Source organism: Plectrocnemia conspersa, unplaced genomic scaffold (genome assembly GCF_051122295.1).
Source record: "Plectrocnemia conspersa isolate PC_06_02 unplaced genomic scaffold, ASM5112229v1 ptg000001l, whole genome shotgun sequence".
NCBI classification, from domain to species: Eukaryota; Metazoa; Arthropoda; class Insecta; order Trichoptera; family Polycentropodidae; genus Plectrocnemia; species Plectrocnemia conspersa.
The window spans coordinates 10,610,283-10,630,071 of record NW_028277165.1 but is presented as its reverse complement, the minus strand read 5'-3'; the positions used below and the strand labels follow the sequence as shown (position 1 = coordinate 10,630,071).

Genomic DNA, 19,789 nt, shown 5'->3' with positions numbered 1-19,789 from the left:
CATTCAATTCATTATTATCAAACAAATCAATATACAAAATATATTCTTGGCTAACTCATAAAAGTTGCCAAAAACACCAGTTTTAAACTAATCTTAAAAAAAATACATATTAGCTTTCAAATACCAACAATTAAAGATCACCGTCATTATCATACCAGAAAATATTATAAAAATATTTCGCGAAACCACACTAATCTACTAATCTCGTATATAGGTGACTACAATAAGATCAACCTTATACAAGCACAAAATACCAAAACAAATATTGCTTTAGAGGCTAAAGACAACATAGCAATGAAATATACTTAAATTATCACATTATTTTATAATTTTTACTATTTTTGTAAATAAAGCATATTTTGATTATTTTAATTGTAGTAAAAATAATATTTTGATTGATTTTAAAGTGATAATTTTAAAGCATTTGCCGATTTCACAAATCGTTTACAAGATACCATTTCTTTAAATGGATCATATTTTGATTACAAAAATTGTATTTATATCGCACTAAAAAATCGACTATTTTATATAATGTAAAACAACCTAAAATTTATTATGAAGCATTTTTATATTAAATAAATGATTAGATAAATTAGACCAGACTCTTCCAAGCCTTCCAAGTTGTTTGCTTGTTTGCGTATTACGCACACTACTTAGATTTTTTTATTTATTTCTATTATGATTACTAATAATGGATATTGCTTTAAAACCGGTAAACGTAATGATGAAAGACTAAATAAATAATAACGGAACGCTTTAATAATAAATAATAACGGAAATAATATTTTTTGGCAAAAAACATAAAGAACCATTCTATACTTAAATTTCTGTATAATTTTCAAAGAAAAATAATAGTTTGGCAACGAAAAATTGAGGCCAAATAGTGAAAAAAATTATCCTAATATTATAAGCATACATTTAAATCGATCCTTTTTCATAATGGAAGTATACTAAAAAGCAATTTTAACGTTTTTTAGCTAACATTTAATCATCAAATACTAAGCCATTTGAATTATTAATTCAACTTTACGTATTATATGCAATTTATTTAATTATTTATGATACCGGTAATAAGCGAACAATTGAGCTTTATAATCAACTTTCAGAGCCACCGATAACATTGACACAATTTTAAATAAGTTTGGAAGGTTTGGAACGCTCTGCGCTAGCGCATTGTTCGTTAAAGATGCAGTCATAATAAAATCGACAATCGTCATGTTCATTCTGAGAATTTGTATCGCGACTCGCGTCACCCCGGTATTTGCAGAGGTGAGTAAACATTTATCGCAATAAAAGAAGGGGATGTAACTTCATAGCGGAACCGTATTAAGTTGTAACAAAAATATGTAATGGAACCATCTCCGGCTGTTTGCCGAGCACTTTGGCCGCGAGATGAAGTCTGGCAGCCTTCCGCGACCGGTCATATTAGCTAAATGGAAAGCGCCCCCGGATACTCGCCAAGATAAGCTTGTACTGTGCAAATTGAAAAGTTAGAACATAGGACACAATACGAGTAGTTTGAATAAGTGTCGGTGGAATTTTTTGAGTTGCACTACTTTATTTTTAATATATAATAAATATATTGCAAACAATATTTACACTGCAAGATCTATCTAAGAACTATTTGCGATAGTAATATTTGCCTCAATTAGCAAATAACTTATGCGGCTCAAGTTGTATTTCTTCATAATTAATTCAATTTACATGATACAATTTAATTCTGCTAATTCAAAAAATTACTAATTGCTCATATTTCTACGTTTTAAAAATCTCCTCATTACCCTTCATTCTACCAGTTTTTTTTTAAGCAGATTATTCTTGGCTTTTAGAGAAATTTTTCGTTACTGATTGTTGACGTCAACGATCCGCATCATACACAGCATTTTATTTCAAGATTGGTGTAAAATACCATCTGATGTATCCACAAATCAGTAAAATGGGAAACCGTTAAATCAAATATATTTCACAATTAAACTTGTGTTATTGTACTTATTCGAGCGATTGTCTCAATGAATGAAGAAAAAATAATACACGTAAGTAACATATCGATATGTAAATATTTCATTTCGATTACTGTGAAATTAAAAACCACAATGACAGACAACTGGTCTCATACATTGAGATCCAGCCTTGGATCTTGTCTTAGCAAACAAGAAAAAATTAGACAATTTTCATTGGGCTACCTATCGGGCACGAGCATTACGAAATGTTTGCTCGTCGACAGTTATTTTCACAAATCATCGAAAATGTCGACGGCGTGTCGAGCATCCGTAGAATGGCCTCTTGCTTTGAAGAGGATGTAAACGAGGAGGTGGCAGGAGTGCCATTTTGCATGACACTCTTAGTCGATGCAGCGAAACAAATATCATGTCGCAATAAATAAATCATTATTACCTGCGTGGGTGTCAGGTGTATTAACGAAGCTAGATGTTCTCTCTCAGGCGCCGATAGGTACTTTTGTTGTTTAAACCTCCTCTCCAGCTCGTAAACCTGAAAGAAAGAAAAACAAAATATAATGATGACTAATGTGCAATAAAATATTAAATATTCTCGCGAGCTATATCCCTTCGGTGTTTGCTTATCTAAATGGGGGCACCTGCCGTGGGGGCTCGAAGCTACGGGGGCGGAGGCTAGGTCCACAGAGGGTGAGCAAATATAAACAAAGAGCCCTCAACAAGTGCCTCCAATATTCTAATGGAAAAGGGATAGATTTGCACTAAACGCGATATAAATAAATATATTATAAATACATATACTTCAATAATTTAAACTGAAAAATAAGCTTAGAACTCTAAGTTAATAAAACGGGTTAATAATATAATACGCTCAAACGTAACATTTACATTTAATTTTATCATGTGTAAAAAAATATATATAATCTATAATATAACTAGTTCCTGTCTTAATTAACACTTGATGATTATCAGTTAAGTAAGTAACAAAACTAGATATATAAGTTTTTTCTGAGATTTGCTTTCCACTAAATCTCTAGATATTTACAAATACATCAGAATTATTGAGTTGATTAAACATTTGAAAATGTAAAATAGAAAATATCTTTAGATTTTCCGAATATTCGTTAGTTAATACTATTACAATATTAATTAGTACGCAGAAATAATATTACACGTTTTAATAAAATACAAAACATTATTTAAAGTTTGTGTAATATTAATCTATAAATTAAAAGCTTTATTATAAATGTAAAGGAATAGATATAGAATACGAATAGTTTAAAAATAATAAATATATTGAAATTAAAATCTTTAGTCGACAATTTGGTTGTTTTAAGAATGTATCACTAGCTGTTTATTGTAACGCCTTTCATAATGATAACATCGTAACAATTCCTTAGCTCTTTAAATTTTCTTTATTGGCAAATGTGAATATTTTTTTGTTCGTTCTGATCATAATGCAATATTGGTCAAAAGCAATGCTTTATTAGATAGTATAAAAGCGAGACCTTTTAGCGGATAACTAATGATATAGATAGAAATAAAAATACTTTACGAATTTACCATTTCAATTTAAAAATATTGCGTTCTATAATTAAAATTTAGTGACATTTTTAGCTGACTATCGTGATGATTATATGCGTATCTTGTTTGTGTTAAGTTTTAGTATGTATTATGTTTTGAAATGCGAGGTGGTGCAGGTGTGAAGACGATTAATCGACTCATGAAAGTATTTTAATTAAACTTTATTTTATGATTGCGAAATTTTTTACAGCAAAAAATAGTGTAAAATTTCTGTATAGCATAAGGGTTGTTTTAACCGTTTAAACTTTTGCCATTTTCTTAATTATAAATTGTATTTTATTAAAATTATTATAAATTTTCCGAAATTCAGTGGAGGCCCGTGAAAATGTAGTGGTGATGCTACAGCAATAAAAGTTGAAAGAATGCAAAATATATCCTTAATAAAACTAAAATATGTACAGTCAGTAGTGGCAAATTCGCAATATCGCTGCCGAATCTATCGTATTTGGAACTCGCTTTCGAACCGAGACTGGCAATGCAATCAGGGTGGCTGGTCACGTGATCGCAATGGTGGGATATTTTGGGGGTGTGGGGAGAGCAAACAGAAGCGGTAACAGCTCGCGAGGGGTTGTTTGCACTGCTCTCAATGCAGCCGGTACTGAGTTGCCGTGGAGGTGGTGGAGTCGTGGTGGCAAACACACCATCCCCGTACCAGAAGCTGGCGCAAATTTTCTTGGGATTGGGGCATTTAAATATAGTGTAAATGATCGATGAGAAGAGATCAATTTTCAGCGTTTATAAGTTATTATTCTAATCTAGAGCATCGATTATATTTTTGTTCTAATTAAAACACAATGCGACGCAGAAGTATCAATTTGTGATTTGGCGATGGTTTTGTTAGTCAGAGAACTGTAAGGTTTTTAAAAATTTCGTTCTAGCGATATTAACTATGGAAACGAGCCCCTCAGACCTCCATCTGTTTTTGATGAAAAAAGATTGAGTAACATTGTTGAAGCTGATCTACAAAAAACTGTTCTTTCAAGGAGAGGCTTCTAATGAAACCGTTTTACGACGTCACAAGCGTTACTGAGTCAATAATTAGAACACGTGACCGCATATCATATATATAAATTTAGGCACTATCTAGACCAGTTTCCACGGCCTCGTTTTAGGGTTACGCTATAATCACAGCATTAACGTCAAATGATCATCCGCTTCCAATCATCGTGATCAAATATTGACCCAAGGACATATCAGCTTCTGCCATTAATAATTTCAAACACGAAATGTACGTACGTATTTCCCAACGTTTGTTGACCGTTAGTACAGTGAATTTAACTTAAACCAACAAGCTACCTCGGCGAACCCGTCTCGGAGCTGGTCGCTGACTTAACCTGACATATTTCAAGAGCTTCGTGCTTGCCAAAGAGACCTAACACCACCCGGAGTGTACAAATCGTCGACTGTGTAAATAGAATACCGTCAAATATCAGCGATGAAATATAATACAATATGATGTGTGGAATAAATTATATTCTACGACTGCCAATCGTGTTTAATATAAAAAATTATATTCGTTGTTCAATTGCATTTTTTTAATCAGCTACTATTAAGTAACACTAAAAATATAAAATAACTCAGGTAAATATTAAAAAAAATATTTATGCCTTTTATTATTATTACGAATTATTTCATGGTTTTAGTGTCGCTGAGATTTGCTTTTAGTTAATTTTTCAAGTATACCAAACTGCAATATGCAATAGTTTCGGACTTAGCACCTAAAAAGATCAGCTGAATATATTTAGAGCATAATCCGGAAAATATATAGTTCTAATATTTAATGATAATTCGGCAGAAATTTGTAAATAATAAAACATATTACAGTTAAACAGTCATTTTAATGTATTTACTCAAATTATTACAAAGCTACCGAAAACTATCCAAACATATTAAAGTTTTACATCAAAGTATAATCTAATTAATGTTAAAATGTTAATTAATATATATTATACTAATAAATAAATATTATATATTTTTTACGTGATTTATTTTCTCGTAATTAATTTGAGTCTTGCCTGAGTGTTTCAATATTTTTTTAAATATATACTTGCAAAAGCTGTTTTATTTATACATATGTATAGTTTTAATTATTAACAATGTGTAGTGTGCCAAATTGAAAATAAAACGTACAACAAAATTTTTGCCACAAAAACGATATTACTCAATTCAAATGTAAAAGTACAGATCGATTTTAACCGCATTTAAAAAACCTTTTAAAATACCCTTTCTAACATCGAAATCTACCCGATAAACAAAAATAATAATATTGCAAATCTAAGCACAATTTATATAGAAAATCCCAATACTAAAAAATCACTTAAAGATATTTCGTTAAAATTATGGTTTTAAATTTTTAGAAACGGTATGGCATGATGGTTTGATTTATAAACTATACAAAAACAAGAAAATAAGAAGCTATGTCTTTTCACTAAATAATGAACACTCGAACCGCGTAAAATTCCAGCTGGAGTTCCTAAGAGAAGTTTGTTCGGGCCGATCCTCTTAATTTTGTATATGCCAAAAATATAAAATACTCGTTGATCTATGTACGCTATTTTGACTAGTGCTAACGGTCTTAAACCAATCGCGAATAAATTAAAAATTGAAATCTTAAATAAATATTTTGAGAGGTGGAAAATTAAAATCAACTGAATTAAAACAGAGGCAATTATTTTCGCAAAATGTAGACAAACTTTGCCACCATCTCTCCTATATGAAAAGGGCAATAACGCCAAATGGAAAACAAGCGTCAAATAGCTGGGCTTACACCTGGAATCCAAGCTTAAATTTAATATACATTTATAAACTTTGCTCTAAAAGGTTTGCCGCCATTGCGGCCCTTAGACCGATATTTAATATTATAGAAAGTGCGCGTTAACTATAAAAAATAAAATTTATTAGGCACATTGTCCGGTGTGGAGTAACAGCAGTACTATTTTTTCAATTATGAATCATTCAAAACAAAGCTGTTGTATAAAAAAAAATTGCAAAATTGCTTGTAATCTGTCTATAATTTATAATACTAATCGATTTATCTGTACATTTAGAAGTCAAAACAGAATTAAAATTTGCAGAACGAAATTCATTTTATCAATATAGAACAATTTTTAATTTTTATTTTTAGTGTGGTTTTTAAATCAAGGATCAAATAAGATTAGATATTTTTATAAAACAGCATTTAGTGGATCTTCTAAAATTACGTTTTTATAGATTATCAATTATAGAAAATATATTTAATACTGCTTATTATTATTGTAATTTTGAATTAATTGCAGGAAAATTCTACCACATCCCATAACATTTTTATTCGAAAAATAATTCACACTATTCAGATTACCTTTAATTTTTTTGCATAAGAACTTCACAATAATAATTAAACGTATCAAAATGAATAATTCTCTTTCTAAAGATATATATTAGCTCTGTTTTTCTATAACTGGAATTGTTATAAGGCGTAAAAACATATTAAAGAGAAAGTAATTTGACATTATTCTATTAATACATATGTAAAGTTTTATAATAAAAATAACAATAATGTATTATTTGATATAAAACGAAATTAATAAATATAACGTGGTATTTGTATGATTAATTTACGCACTTAGCCGAGTATTCTGAATCGACAGCGTGCTGAATCACGTTTCAAACAAGATGCTCTATTTGTTTTGACTTCTCTTATAACAGAGCAAATGAATTGTAAGCACGTCTCCGAAAAAAGTCTTGCGGGCTATTATTTACTCCGTTCTTGATGTGTTTACCCATCGTAGGCAAGGAACACACAAAATGACTTCTGGACTCACTTCCTACCGCGAGTACCGGTACCCGGGGTCTCATTAGTGCGTTTGCGAGAACCGATCCGTGATTCGATCTGAAATCGAAGGGTACCTAGCGATATACATATATGTATAATTTATATTATTGATATTTGCGTCGGTAATTTATTCGTTGCTTGCACAAGCTTCTGACTTTCTTGGATCAAAGTCATTCTGTTGTGCAAATATTTTTACGTGACCAATGTTTAATACGATGACGTAAATATTTATACATATTTTGTGCCGTTTACATATTCTAATAACGCAGGGTGCGCCACGGGAGCGTTTTTTTTTTGGAACGCAATATATTTTTTTTACAATTTTGAGTATATTTACAAATTCTGATCTTTTTTTCTCATACCTTATTTAACAAAATAGGAATTTGCTATTACGTAATGTTGAATGAAAATATTCTGAGAAATTAAATTTTATATTTGTTTTATACATCCGTATGTACCTACTACATAAATATATAAATAATTTTATCATCATTTTAGGTGTTTCATTTCATATTTATTTCGTTTACTCTAATACACATAACATACGAGCTTTACAAATTTTGCTTAAATAAGTACCAATTAATGTTTTTAAAAAATATTTTCTACTTCCCAAGCTTTATTTATCTGCGTGAATGAACTGAACATATATAAAGGTGTCCTAATAAGAACAAAATTTAAAGTAAAGCGTAAAACAATATTTTTACTAAATCTAAAAGCATACTTATTCCATCTATTTATGAAATAAAATATCCTTTAAATGTTCACGCAGATCATTGCTCTTTAACCGCCGTTTACGCAGAGTTGCTGCTCAATATCAATAACCTTTAACATACTAAACCAATAAAACACCGTGTTTCGACGAAACAACGTACAAATTAACCCCATTCAGATTTTTGTATTAACGAAGTCCAAATAATGTTCTTAATCATGTTTCTAACTTTTTTTGATAAACGTTTCAGATTAATTTAGCTTGGGAAGTAGTTACTATTTTTTTAAAAACGTTAATTAGTATTTATTTAAGCAAAATTTGAAAGCTCGTCTGTAATGTGTTCTATTAAAAAACACAAAATAAATATGAAATGATGAACTTATTTATTTATTTATGTAGTAGGTACATATGAATGTATAAAACAAATATACAAATTTAATTTCTCAGAATATTGCAAGTAAATCTCGTAAAGTTTGATTTCGTATAAGCGCAAATTGTACTATATTGTTAAGGACTAGTATTGTGAGTTTCTATATAAATTTTTGAAAATTGTCAAAAATATTTTTTTTGCTTTAATTTTTACTCCGTTCAGCAACGATAATATTATTACACATTATACCTCGGCCTTGACTTTTTCTTTATACAAAAACTTAAATAAAGAAAATTGTTTTATACACTGTGGCATGTCGTGTCATCCTGCTTGTACTACATGCCTTCCATACCTTCCACTTAAGCCACAAGTTAGACTAAAATAAATTTTAAAATAAACGAGCATTCTATGCTATAAACTTTAAATTCGTGGTTGTATTTTATTGTTTATGCAGCTAAAAAGACTCATTTAGTTGCTGTTATTAAAATGTTACAATAAAAAAAACAACAAACAGTAGCTACTATTTATTTAAATTTGAAAAATAATAACAAATTTAAAATATTACTCCCAAATTTTTGAATTTCTGCTATCAAAATGACTACTAATAAATATACACAGACAAAAAGAGAAAAAAAAAATACCAGCCATGAATATGAATATATGAGTAATTTATGAAATTTCGGCAATTGCAAAGTGTTTTTTTCTTCATTATTTTGCTTGTTGACTATTAGTTGTTATGCATATAGCTGTTATAAATATTTAAAAATTTTAAAACTAATACCTTATGAACATTTTGACTACTATTTGAATAACAAATAGTTAAAAAATAGGCGAATATATTCGGTATTCGAATATTAATGATTAGATTGATTTGTAGAGAGTCATTTAATGAAATTATATTACACTGAGCAACAAAGCAAAGTTTTAGCATTGAAAACAGTTTATAACTGGAATCTTTTAAAATATGAAATAATTTTTCATGCGATTACACAATTCTGAATAGATATGAAAAATTTACCGAAATTAAAACACAAAAATAAATCACTTGATTTTCTATATTTCAACCAAATTCATTTATCTCAAAATGAACATTTTGAGTTCATATTTAATATTCCTAACGCCTCGTTTATATAATTATTAATTAAACTTAACAAGCACTTTTCTAACTAATATTCTACTATACAAATAATTTAAATGCGCGCAAAACTTTGTACTATAGGAATGAAATATATTAAAATACATTAGTTAATCCCACAATAAATGTCGCTTTTTAATTTCAAATCATTATTTATCAGTATTTATCTATGTTGATGCATATCTATTTAATAAGAAATAAAGATGTACATAAATATAATACTAGAAATAAAGAAAATTTAAAAATAATTAAGTATAAGAAAACGAGTACGGCTAGGGGAATTATGTACGGAGGTTTTAATTTATATAATAGTCTTCCAAGAGAAATCCGAAACAGCAAAAATATAACGGGTTTTATAAATGGAATAAAAAAACACCTTCGTACATATAGAAATAAAATATTATAATATTAAGTCTTTATTATTGTATATTTTTTCTTTCTGTTATGTATTTTTTATATATTTTTATATATGTTTACTAAATTTGTTAGATGTAAAGATTAGCTATTAAGCTAAATAAATTAATAAAATAAAAATAAAATAAATAATATCTGGACTCTATATTCTGATATTTAACAAAAATTGGGCCCCAAAATTTACGATGGTAGAACTTTAACTACGTGAATAATTTATTCAAAATTGCTTGTTAAATAAATTTATTTAAAAAATTACCCAAAAAACAATTGTATAGTAGAAAGTGATTAATTGGATATACATAAATGTCAAAGATGGTTTTAAAAAATCTAGACAATCAAAGATAAACGATGATTTCCTGACCGTAAAAATGGAAGTTAATCCTGGAAAAAGCTAGTCAAAAAACTAAACCAGTCCAATTCAGTAGTGCATAGACATATCTAAAATGTTGGGAAGGCTTGGAGACAATGTGTACGAATTCCACACGAATTTAGCGAAGAAACTATGTTGACGCGTATTCGCATATACCGAGAGCTTCTTGATCATTTGATAACCGGAGATGAGAAATGGGTTTTGTAGGACAACAGTCGACGTAGAACAGTGGTTATCTAAAGGTCAAGTAGCAAAACATACCTCGAAGCCCGGGGCTCACTGTATAAAATGTTATTTTGTGTGTATGGTGGAATTGCAAAGAGATTGTGCATTATAAAATTCTTAAGCAAGCTTATATTGTGATCAACTGGATTGCTTACACGAGGAAGTAAAAATAATAGTTTGCATTTGTCTACAATGCGCGTCCCAATGTTACCATAAAATCAAGGAACTTAGCTGGAAGGGTTTTTCTCATCCATAACATTTTCCAGACCTTGCTTCTTCCGATCATTTATTTCGATCGTTCTACACTTCCTAGAGAGAAAAAATCAAAATGCAAACGATGTAAAAAGGGGCTTTCGGAAAGATCGGAGAAGGTTATATATTTTTAATTAACTCTTTGAGTAATTTATATACATTTGTTAATTTGTTAGTATACACTTGGAAGTGAGTTAATTTGACAAATTTTTCCATAATTATTTGTGTTATCTATTTATTATTTTTTACATTAAATTTAAAAAAAACAGTTTTATTGCTTTGATTTATTTTACTACTTTTTTGTATTAGTAATACTAATACAAAAAAGTAGTAAAATAAGTGTTTTAAAATAAATTATTAAAACATACTAATTTAGTATGTTTTAATAATTTATTTTAAAACACTTTTCTATTATTAAATTTCGTTAATGTATTGTACATATTTTTTATATATGATTCTTTAACTTTTGTGGATTTTTAAATCAATTCAAAGACTATCAATATTTAAAAAAATATATTTATTTATATGAAATCTTCCGTTGTAACTTGCCAGGCGTAAGCCCAGTGCGTTACAACGGACACATCTGTACCAACTGAGTAAGTCAATCAGACATAACGAATACCTACAAATAAGTTTTAACCACCAGACTGAAAGTCTGGGAATCGGTGACATCTATATTATTAATTATAATTATTATGTGCTATATAATTTATAATCAATTTTGATAACAACAACTAAATGAGTCTTTTCAGCGGCAAAAAAAATAAAATTAAACCATTAATTTATTTAAGTTTAAATGATCGTTTATTTTAAACTTTATTTTAGTCTAACTTGTGGGCACCTTACGTGCGAGTTAAGTGGAAGGTATGGAAGGCATGTAGTTCAAGCAGGATGGCACGACCTGCCACAGTGTATAAAACAATTTTCTTTATTCAAGTTTTTGAATAAAGAAAAGGGTAAGGCCTTGGTATAAAGTGTCACTGCAGCTGGGGCCGGTTTTTTTTTTTAATAGCGCATTTTTTTATATATAAAAAATCGAGTGCCGCTGCCGAGGCTCGAACCCGCAACCTCAGAGTTGCTAGTCTGAGACGTTACGGACTACGCTATTATGTCCCTATAAAATTAATATAAAATGTTCATTTATTTCAATCACTTTAATTTATTGCTATTATTTTCTATTAAAATTATTTACATTAAATAAAATTTAAATATATTATATAAATACAATGTTTCATTATATTATTTCTTTTGTTATATTATATTATAACTATCTGGGGTACCTCAAAACAATGAAAGAAACCACCGTATATATACTGTGATAATGCTCAAAGGGTTAATAAAATAAAAATAAACATTCAAATGTGAATTTTTATATTCATTAAAAAAACGATTTTTTTGTTCCAATATGTTTTGCGATCGAGTTTTTCTATGTTTATTATTGTTTATATTTGCATATACTTGAAATAGTTGCGGTACTCACGTATTAAAAATTTAATACAATAGAAAATTATACGTATTTATATATCAACATGTCTATTTATATCTCCATTCACAAATTGGCTCAAGCATAATCGTATCACTCTACGATATGAATATCGATTGAGCCGCGTGTAGAGTATCGCACGCCAAAAGGAGCAGCCAAGTTTTGTTTGGAGAGTCGTTTAATGGTTACGCTCTTTTAAGCCCACAAACGTTGGCTTGCTTGGAGTATTTGAAGTCGCACAATTGATCTCCATAAACAATGAAGGGTTCTCAAACCGCGCGCCGACTCAACGACAGTCGATCGCCGCGCGCGCTTGTTGGGAACCGTTGCGGATTCTCGAGTGCTTGACTTTTTTTCATAAGCGAAAATTTAACGTCCAGTAGCCGCGATGCACTTAGCCAAGATCAACAATGCTGCTGTTCAAACAGGCGTACTCAAATTGACTATTATTTTCATAATTAATAACCATAGTCGAGTAAACGGTGGCTGTACGCGGAAGCGCTGAGTGATGACAAACTACTCCATATTGTTTGTATTTTTTTTAATTATTAATTACCAGTTTTTTTCCTGGTTGAGGTATTTGATACTTATACGAACTCATGGACCGTTTTAAAGGTCGAGTCTTTCCTTTCGGCATCTCTCAGATCGAATTTCACTCTCATCTCGAGAGATGAACGCACTTACGTGTATTTAAAATTAGGCTTCTCGTATTTGTATCGCATTTTTACACATAAACTATAGGAGCTGAGACATTTGCTATGTGCTGATTTAAACCATTTTTAATATAACTGCTGAAGCTTTTTTTATGCAAAAGCAAAATTTTCGAACGCAAAATCGATATTCATTCCTTCCATTGGGAATGGAAAATTATCGAATCGGAGGGTCATCTCTGTCGGATGACATTCAACATTTTTCAAGATGGCCTCGTCGTGTTTACACTGCGGTCTTTGTCACTCCTCGCCGTTCCTGCTGTTTGTATTTTTAAGGCATTTTTCAACGTGGCCATGTTTGCGCAAGGCCGCCTCCGACGGGCCGGGCCGTTTACAAATTCTCAGTCGCTTTACGAAATTATTATCTACTGACCGGACGAAGTTTCGCATCGTAGAGGACAAAAAATCATTTAGGCAGTATTGAGAAATTAATATTTATTCATTACGTTTCGAAAGGCTGTCGAGCGACGCGAAAGGCGATGTCGTTTGACAGCGCGTCGAGTCGAGTGCGAACGAATTTGCATAATCAATATGTGATGGCTTTTTATTATATTTATCAAGCGACATTGTGTTTGTTTGTGTTTGACAAAAAAAACATAGATGGAACGTTAAAATAATCTTAGAGAAAACAAATCTCTTATTATATTGCAAATAACATAAAAAAGGAACGAAAAAAATTAACCATACTCATATTTATAACAATATTCTTTCGACCTTCTAATTTTAAAATATTTGCATCAGAGTCAAACATTTTCAATTCTACATTCCTTTTAAAATATTATAATCGATATAAAAATTAACAATGAATTAAACCTAAACTCACAATTAGTGTTCCGCTGAACCCTAAGGTTCCCCGATAAAAATATTGCTTAAACATTTGCAGTAGTTTCTCAAAATATTCATTTATCTTAGATGTAGTAGTAAAATTTAATCAAAATTTTTTAAACAAAAAGATATATTACTGTTGCAAAGTTTTTAGTTACAAATAAAACTACAGTATCAAAACTTACTAAAATATACTAAAACATAATACATGCATTTTTGCGAATTTTGCATGATTTTCTAATATAAAAAATTCGAGTTATTTTTGGATATAGCAAAATTTTAATCTTCTACATGTAATGACATTTTCATATTTTTTCGTTTGGAATGACCTAATTAATCATTAAATTAGATTGGTAATAGCGACTCTATCTATTCGAATAGCAACACAGTATGAAAAATAAGTTTGAATAATTAAAATAAATCATATTATAGATTGTAATTATAATAATACGTATTTAAAAAAATGTATTTTATTTTTTATAACGATTCGTATTTTAAACTAGTTATTAACTTTACTTTGATTGTTACCGCTATTGAAAACACCTGCTCAGTAGCGGTTGATATTGGCTTAATTGTTTGACGGGTATTAAACTTTATCTGAAACTATCCAAATATTACACAGTATTTTTGATCCTCAGATAAAATCATACTTTGCATTTCAAGTTGCAATTCGAAAGTTAATAATTTTTTGTAAAGGCAATAGGTGTTTTTACTTCCACTTAAATATTACAATATTTTATTTAAAAAACTATTGGAATATAAAAAATTAGAAAAATACCAAATATATTCAATATAAGCTCTGAGAGCTTTTTGGAAAGCTTTGATTTATGCAGAATACGTACTATATATGTATATACATACATCCATATATTAAAATTGTGTTAAATTTCACACTAAAATGCATAAGTGTGTTGAAAAATATGCTCAAAATACTATCTTTATCTATGAATAATTGCACTTGGATATTGATATTTTTTTTCAATACTTTCAACGTTGAAAAATCTCATCGAATTTCAATAATTCGATCAAAGAGTTTTTCTGTAATTTAGAACAATAAATTTCAATTTGCTTAAATACATACAAATGTTTTTATAATAAAATTAAATTAAAACCACAAGTCTAAGCAAACTATAGTATCATAATTTAAATAATTTATAGACTATATAAACTATATTCGCTTTATATAGTAATAATCCAGATCCACGCAAATCGATATATATATTACATATAAACCTAACAGTTGTTTATAAGTACCTATGCGAATATAATGAGAATAATTAAATCGTGTATTATTAGTAATAATAATAGAAGCATTAAGTATAATATATACATAATAACACACTGTCAATATTTTAAAACAGTTCGTAGTAATACTTTTAAAATATATTACATATTAATAATAAACAATTATATTTATCCAACTTCTATGTTATCTCTCTTCATTTTTTAAATGAATATGATACTAGTACTAATAATAAATATTCACACTAAAACACATACAAATGGATATTTATTTTTAGTGCTAGTATCATTCTCATTTAAAAAAACGAAGAAAGATAACACAAAAGTTGTAAAATATAATTTATTATTAATAATGCATAATTTAATTTTAAAAAGTATTATTATAATGTTAAAAGAAATAAATATATAATATACATATATAACCACATACATTTGGGAGAAGAAGCGAGAGTTTGTAAAAAATATAAGAGTAAAAGTAAATAAAGTACCTGAGCCTGAGTGAAGAGTACCCTGCGTTTTCGTCTTTGTGCCAAAGGGAACTGCATGGGTTTTGAGTCGGCCACAGAACAAGCGGCCAATCCGGACATGTTGTTCATGGCGTGGTTCATGCTGCTAGCTGTTGACCCCATCAGTCGCGATACTAGAAGGGGTGACACATTTTCAGTTTCATAAATCAACACAGTAGAAAGATAAATAAATTATATTACTTATTTATTTTAAATCTTCCGTTGCAACATGACAGTCGTTAGCACAATGCATTACAACGGGGTAAACAAAATCAGCGACTACTAAGTAAACAATAAAACACTATTACAGGATATAATCAATAGATTTAAATTATATTTTTATTATTTATGATATTAGAAAAATCGAAAAAAACATAATCTGTGATGATTGATCAGAATTATAATTATACAATAATCACTAATACTGACTTCATAACACAAAAGAAGTAGTTTCTAGGGTCATATGTGATTTTTAATCAAGTTTTTCAGATATTCGTCACTGACTTAACTAATAACTTAACGCTGGATATTATTAAATGTATATATAACGTGCTAAAATCTTGCTTTCAGATATGTTCATTGATATTTTGCTTTCTTAACTATGCATTTTAATATAGGAAAAAATGTATCTATGATTGTATCATGTGTTAAAATAAAACTGTATCATCTGTATATATATTCTAAAGTTAGATAAATTTTAAATATTATTTTACATTCTTCAATTCGAATATGTAACCGAATAAATTTATATTAAACTTAATACTACGGCTTTGTGAAAATAAGACTAATCCAATAAAGCAAGTTTAATTTTTAGAAATATACATATATAAATATTTGCTTAAAAAGGAAATCTCTGTAGTTATCATTAAAGTTAATACATAATAATTTTATGTATTATAATATGATAATAATAAACAAAATGATTTCTTTGTATTTTATTTTAATGTAATTATAACTTGCAATCAAGTTACAGATACAGTTCTGAAAATTTTGTAGTAATATAATATTATATATAAGAGCAATATGGTGCTGTAAAATTAAAATATATAAGTGTAAATAATTTTATTTATATTCTTATAATATTAAATATTTTCCTTATCCTTTAATAATATATACATTATTCTTCTGCTGCATAATCGACTGCCTATTTTTATTATATACGACAAACTTTCGAGGAAATAATTTGACTCTTTGATTCAGTTTTCATCAGTGATAAGAACAAAATAAAAATAACAATAATAATAAGCGATTTTTTGAATAATGAAAACAGAAGCGACATTAATATTATTAAAAATTATAGTTTGCTTCGATAAATATTCAAACATGATTTAATAATAAAAATTAACTACTGACAGTATAGAAATATTATAAATAAAATATAATATAATCTTTCATTTTAGGTAGATTTTTTAAGAAACGTTTTTGCGAGATAAAAGAAAGATGCTGTAATGAAAATAAGAAACCACACATTTAATTTTGCTCCTGAAAATGTTCGCCACATTGCAAATGAAAGCTTGTGTCTAAATTTATTTATTAAAACATCCTGTTTATATAATATAATGTAACGGTTTTTAAAAACACATTACATTTTCAAAAAATATACTTTCTCGGCTAAGATCGATAGTTAGTCTCATTCGCCATCTTAAATTAAAATGGCCGCCATTTAAAACAATTAAAAAATCATAACTACATTAAAAAAGTTTTAGAAAAAAAATAAAGATGTAAAAAAAACGTTGAAAAAATAGAAATACAAATTAAATTAAATTTTTAATAAAAAATCTTTTTTGTATTTTTTTAACACAACGAAATTTAAGGGCACGATAACTGCCGTAGTTTTAATCCTATCAACATGAAAGTTGTTTTAAAAATATCTGTAGTCAATTTCTCGGTTAAGTTTGAAAATAATCTGCTACCTTATTTCAAAGTGGCAGCTATTCAAAAAAATTAAGTCTTTGGTAAAAAAGTTTTAATTAACGAACTAATGGATGATCAACGAACTTAGCCATGATATCAAAGCTATTTTAGAACAAATTATATGTTGATATTATTGAAACAAAACACGAAAAATTGAATGAAATAATTAATTGCCAATATAAAATTAATTATAAATATATTTTTTAACTTGTTCTGAATTGTCATTGTTCTGTTTTGTCACAGTTCTGGTTCGACATGTTCTGTTATAAAATGTTCTGATTTTTCACGATATGTTTTATCATGTTCTGTTTATTCATGGAACCAATTGAAACTACGGCAGTTAACCTGTGCTCAAATTTAAATTTAATTTATATTTAAGAACATTTTTTACCATTTTTTTTTATAAAACTTTTTTAACAAATTTATGATTTTCCAAATTTTTAATAGCCGCTATTTTTAAATTTAAAAGCGATAATTTCATAACAAGTTTAATGTCGATATACTACTTAAAACTACAGCAGTTATATGATCCTCAAAGTTAGTTATAACCCACGCAAATGAAAAATGTAAAAAAATATAATTTTTATATAATATTTTTATATATTTTTCAAAAATGTTTAAAAACGTATTGATTTATTATTTTTCGTAAAAACACCATTAAAAAGTTAAGAGATAAAAAATAGTAAGGAGATTTTAAAAAAAATTGCAGTAGAAAATCGTTAGAAAATAGAAATTGAAACATATGTTGTATCATTCATGTGGGATATAACGAAATTCAAGGACACAATATTTACCATTGTTTTAATAATATCGACATATTTTTTTAAAAATAGAACCCAAAATATCTCGGTTAAATTCGCTAGTCAAATCCAATATTAAACATTGTAAAAAATCTTAGAGAAAAAAATAAAGACGTTACAAAATAGAATATTAATAAAAAAATTAAATTAAAAAATATATTTTTTTAGAAAACCTAGAGAAAAATGCTCTTAATTCAATATATTATATTAAAATAACATAGTATCACTTTTTATACACACTTTTATGTGTATAATTAAAAAGTGATTATCGCATTATACTATAAAAGTTTTTAAAATATGTAAATAGTTTTTATCTTGTTATGTAAATAGTTTTTATCTTGTTATGTAAAATTTTGTGTTCAATAAAAATTAAGATTATTTGACTTGTCTTGCAGTAAATGCTACTATTTTTTTATTATAAATTTATAAACCTTAGTAAACGGTTTCAGTATTATATAATGCTGCCGTTATTAAAATATCAAACAGAAAATACTATAAAAATTAAGATAAAAATGTATTTATTTTTATATTATACATAAAATATAAAAATGTTTAGAGCGAATAATATATTATTTTTTTATTATTTTAAGGAATAAAAAATATTTTTAGAATTTTAAATCGAAGTATTATTTATTTAATTTAAATTTTGACGTCCAACCTGTATATTATAGGTACGGGCGTATGATTTTTCCGGTAGTACATATTGGTTTTTCTAGTGCGTGTCCGACGGAACGAGCGCGACAATGTCAATATTTGTCCAACAAAATGCATTCGAAGATGTCCTACCATTATCCCAGCGATATGCTTGTGTAAACTCGAACGCATTCCTGAGCCGAGCGGAAATATTCCAAATGCACAAACAATACCGAAAAAATCGATCCAGTTCAAGGTCAAACGAGAGGGAAAGATTATTACGAGGACAATAATCTCATCCAGTGAAGCTTTCGAGAGCGAACGTGGAGATTTTTGTTCGGAATTGCAAATAATTTTGAAAGAAAGCGATCCTCTCCTGACGCCCATATTACGCGCACTTATGAAAAATAAATGCTGAAATAGCGAGAAGGGGATTCACTGTAAACAAAGACACCAATAATGGGGATACGGTTATGCCTCGGATATGCAGCTTCTGTTTACCTTGGGGGCGGTTGGTATAGGTACGATTTTATCTATTCACAATATATGTACATTGTTGAAAAAATCAAGGTTTTATATTTTTAATTACATCATATTCTCGCCTCGACCTTCGTGGAAAATCGACAGTTGATTATCCATGACCAATGTGGTCGGAATCCCCCTTTTATTGGTTTTTGAGGGAATAAATTTCCACACAATCGTTTCCCCAATACTGCGACCGTCCATAGACACAGACATGATATAATATTTTATTGAATTCTTTTCTTCGTTCAAGTGTTGTGTAAATAAAGGAAGGAGAAAGAAAAAAAAGCTGAATATCTTTGTCATGCAATATGGATATATAATATGTG

The 19,789-nt window shown here is 28.4% G+C and overlaps 1 protein-coding gene across 2 annotated transcripts in view; it reads right to left on the bottom strand.

The window, feature by feature from the left end:
• Positions 1-19,789, bottom strand: part of LOC148238804 (homeobox protein Nkx-2.4-like) — a 49,566-nt gene that overhangs the window by 16,292 nt on the left and 13,485 nt on the right. For both annotated transcript variants that reach the window (XM_088192246.1, XM_088192257.1), the window contains exons 3-4: positions 15,574-15,725; positions 2,395-2,490 (exon numbers count right to left, since the gene is read on the bottom strand). In XM_088192246.1, coding sequence (XP_088048372.1) covers positions 2,395-2,490; positions 15,574-15,725 — 248 coding nt within the window. The remainder of the gene's footprint in view (positions 1-2,394; positions 2,491-15,573; positions 15,726-19,789) is intronic.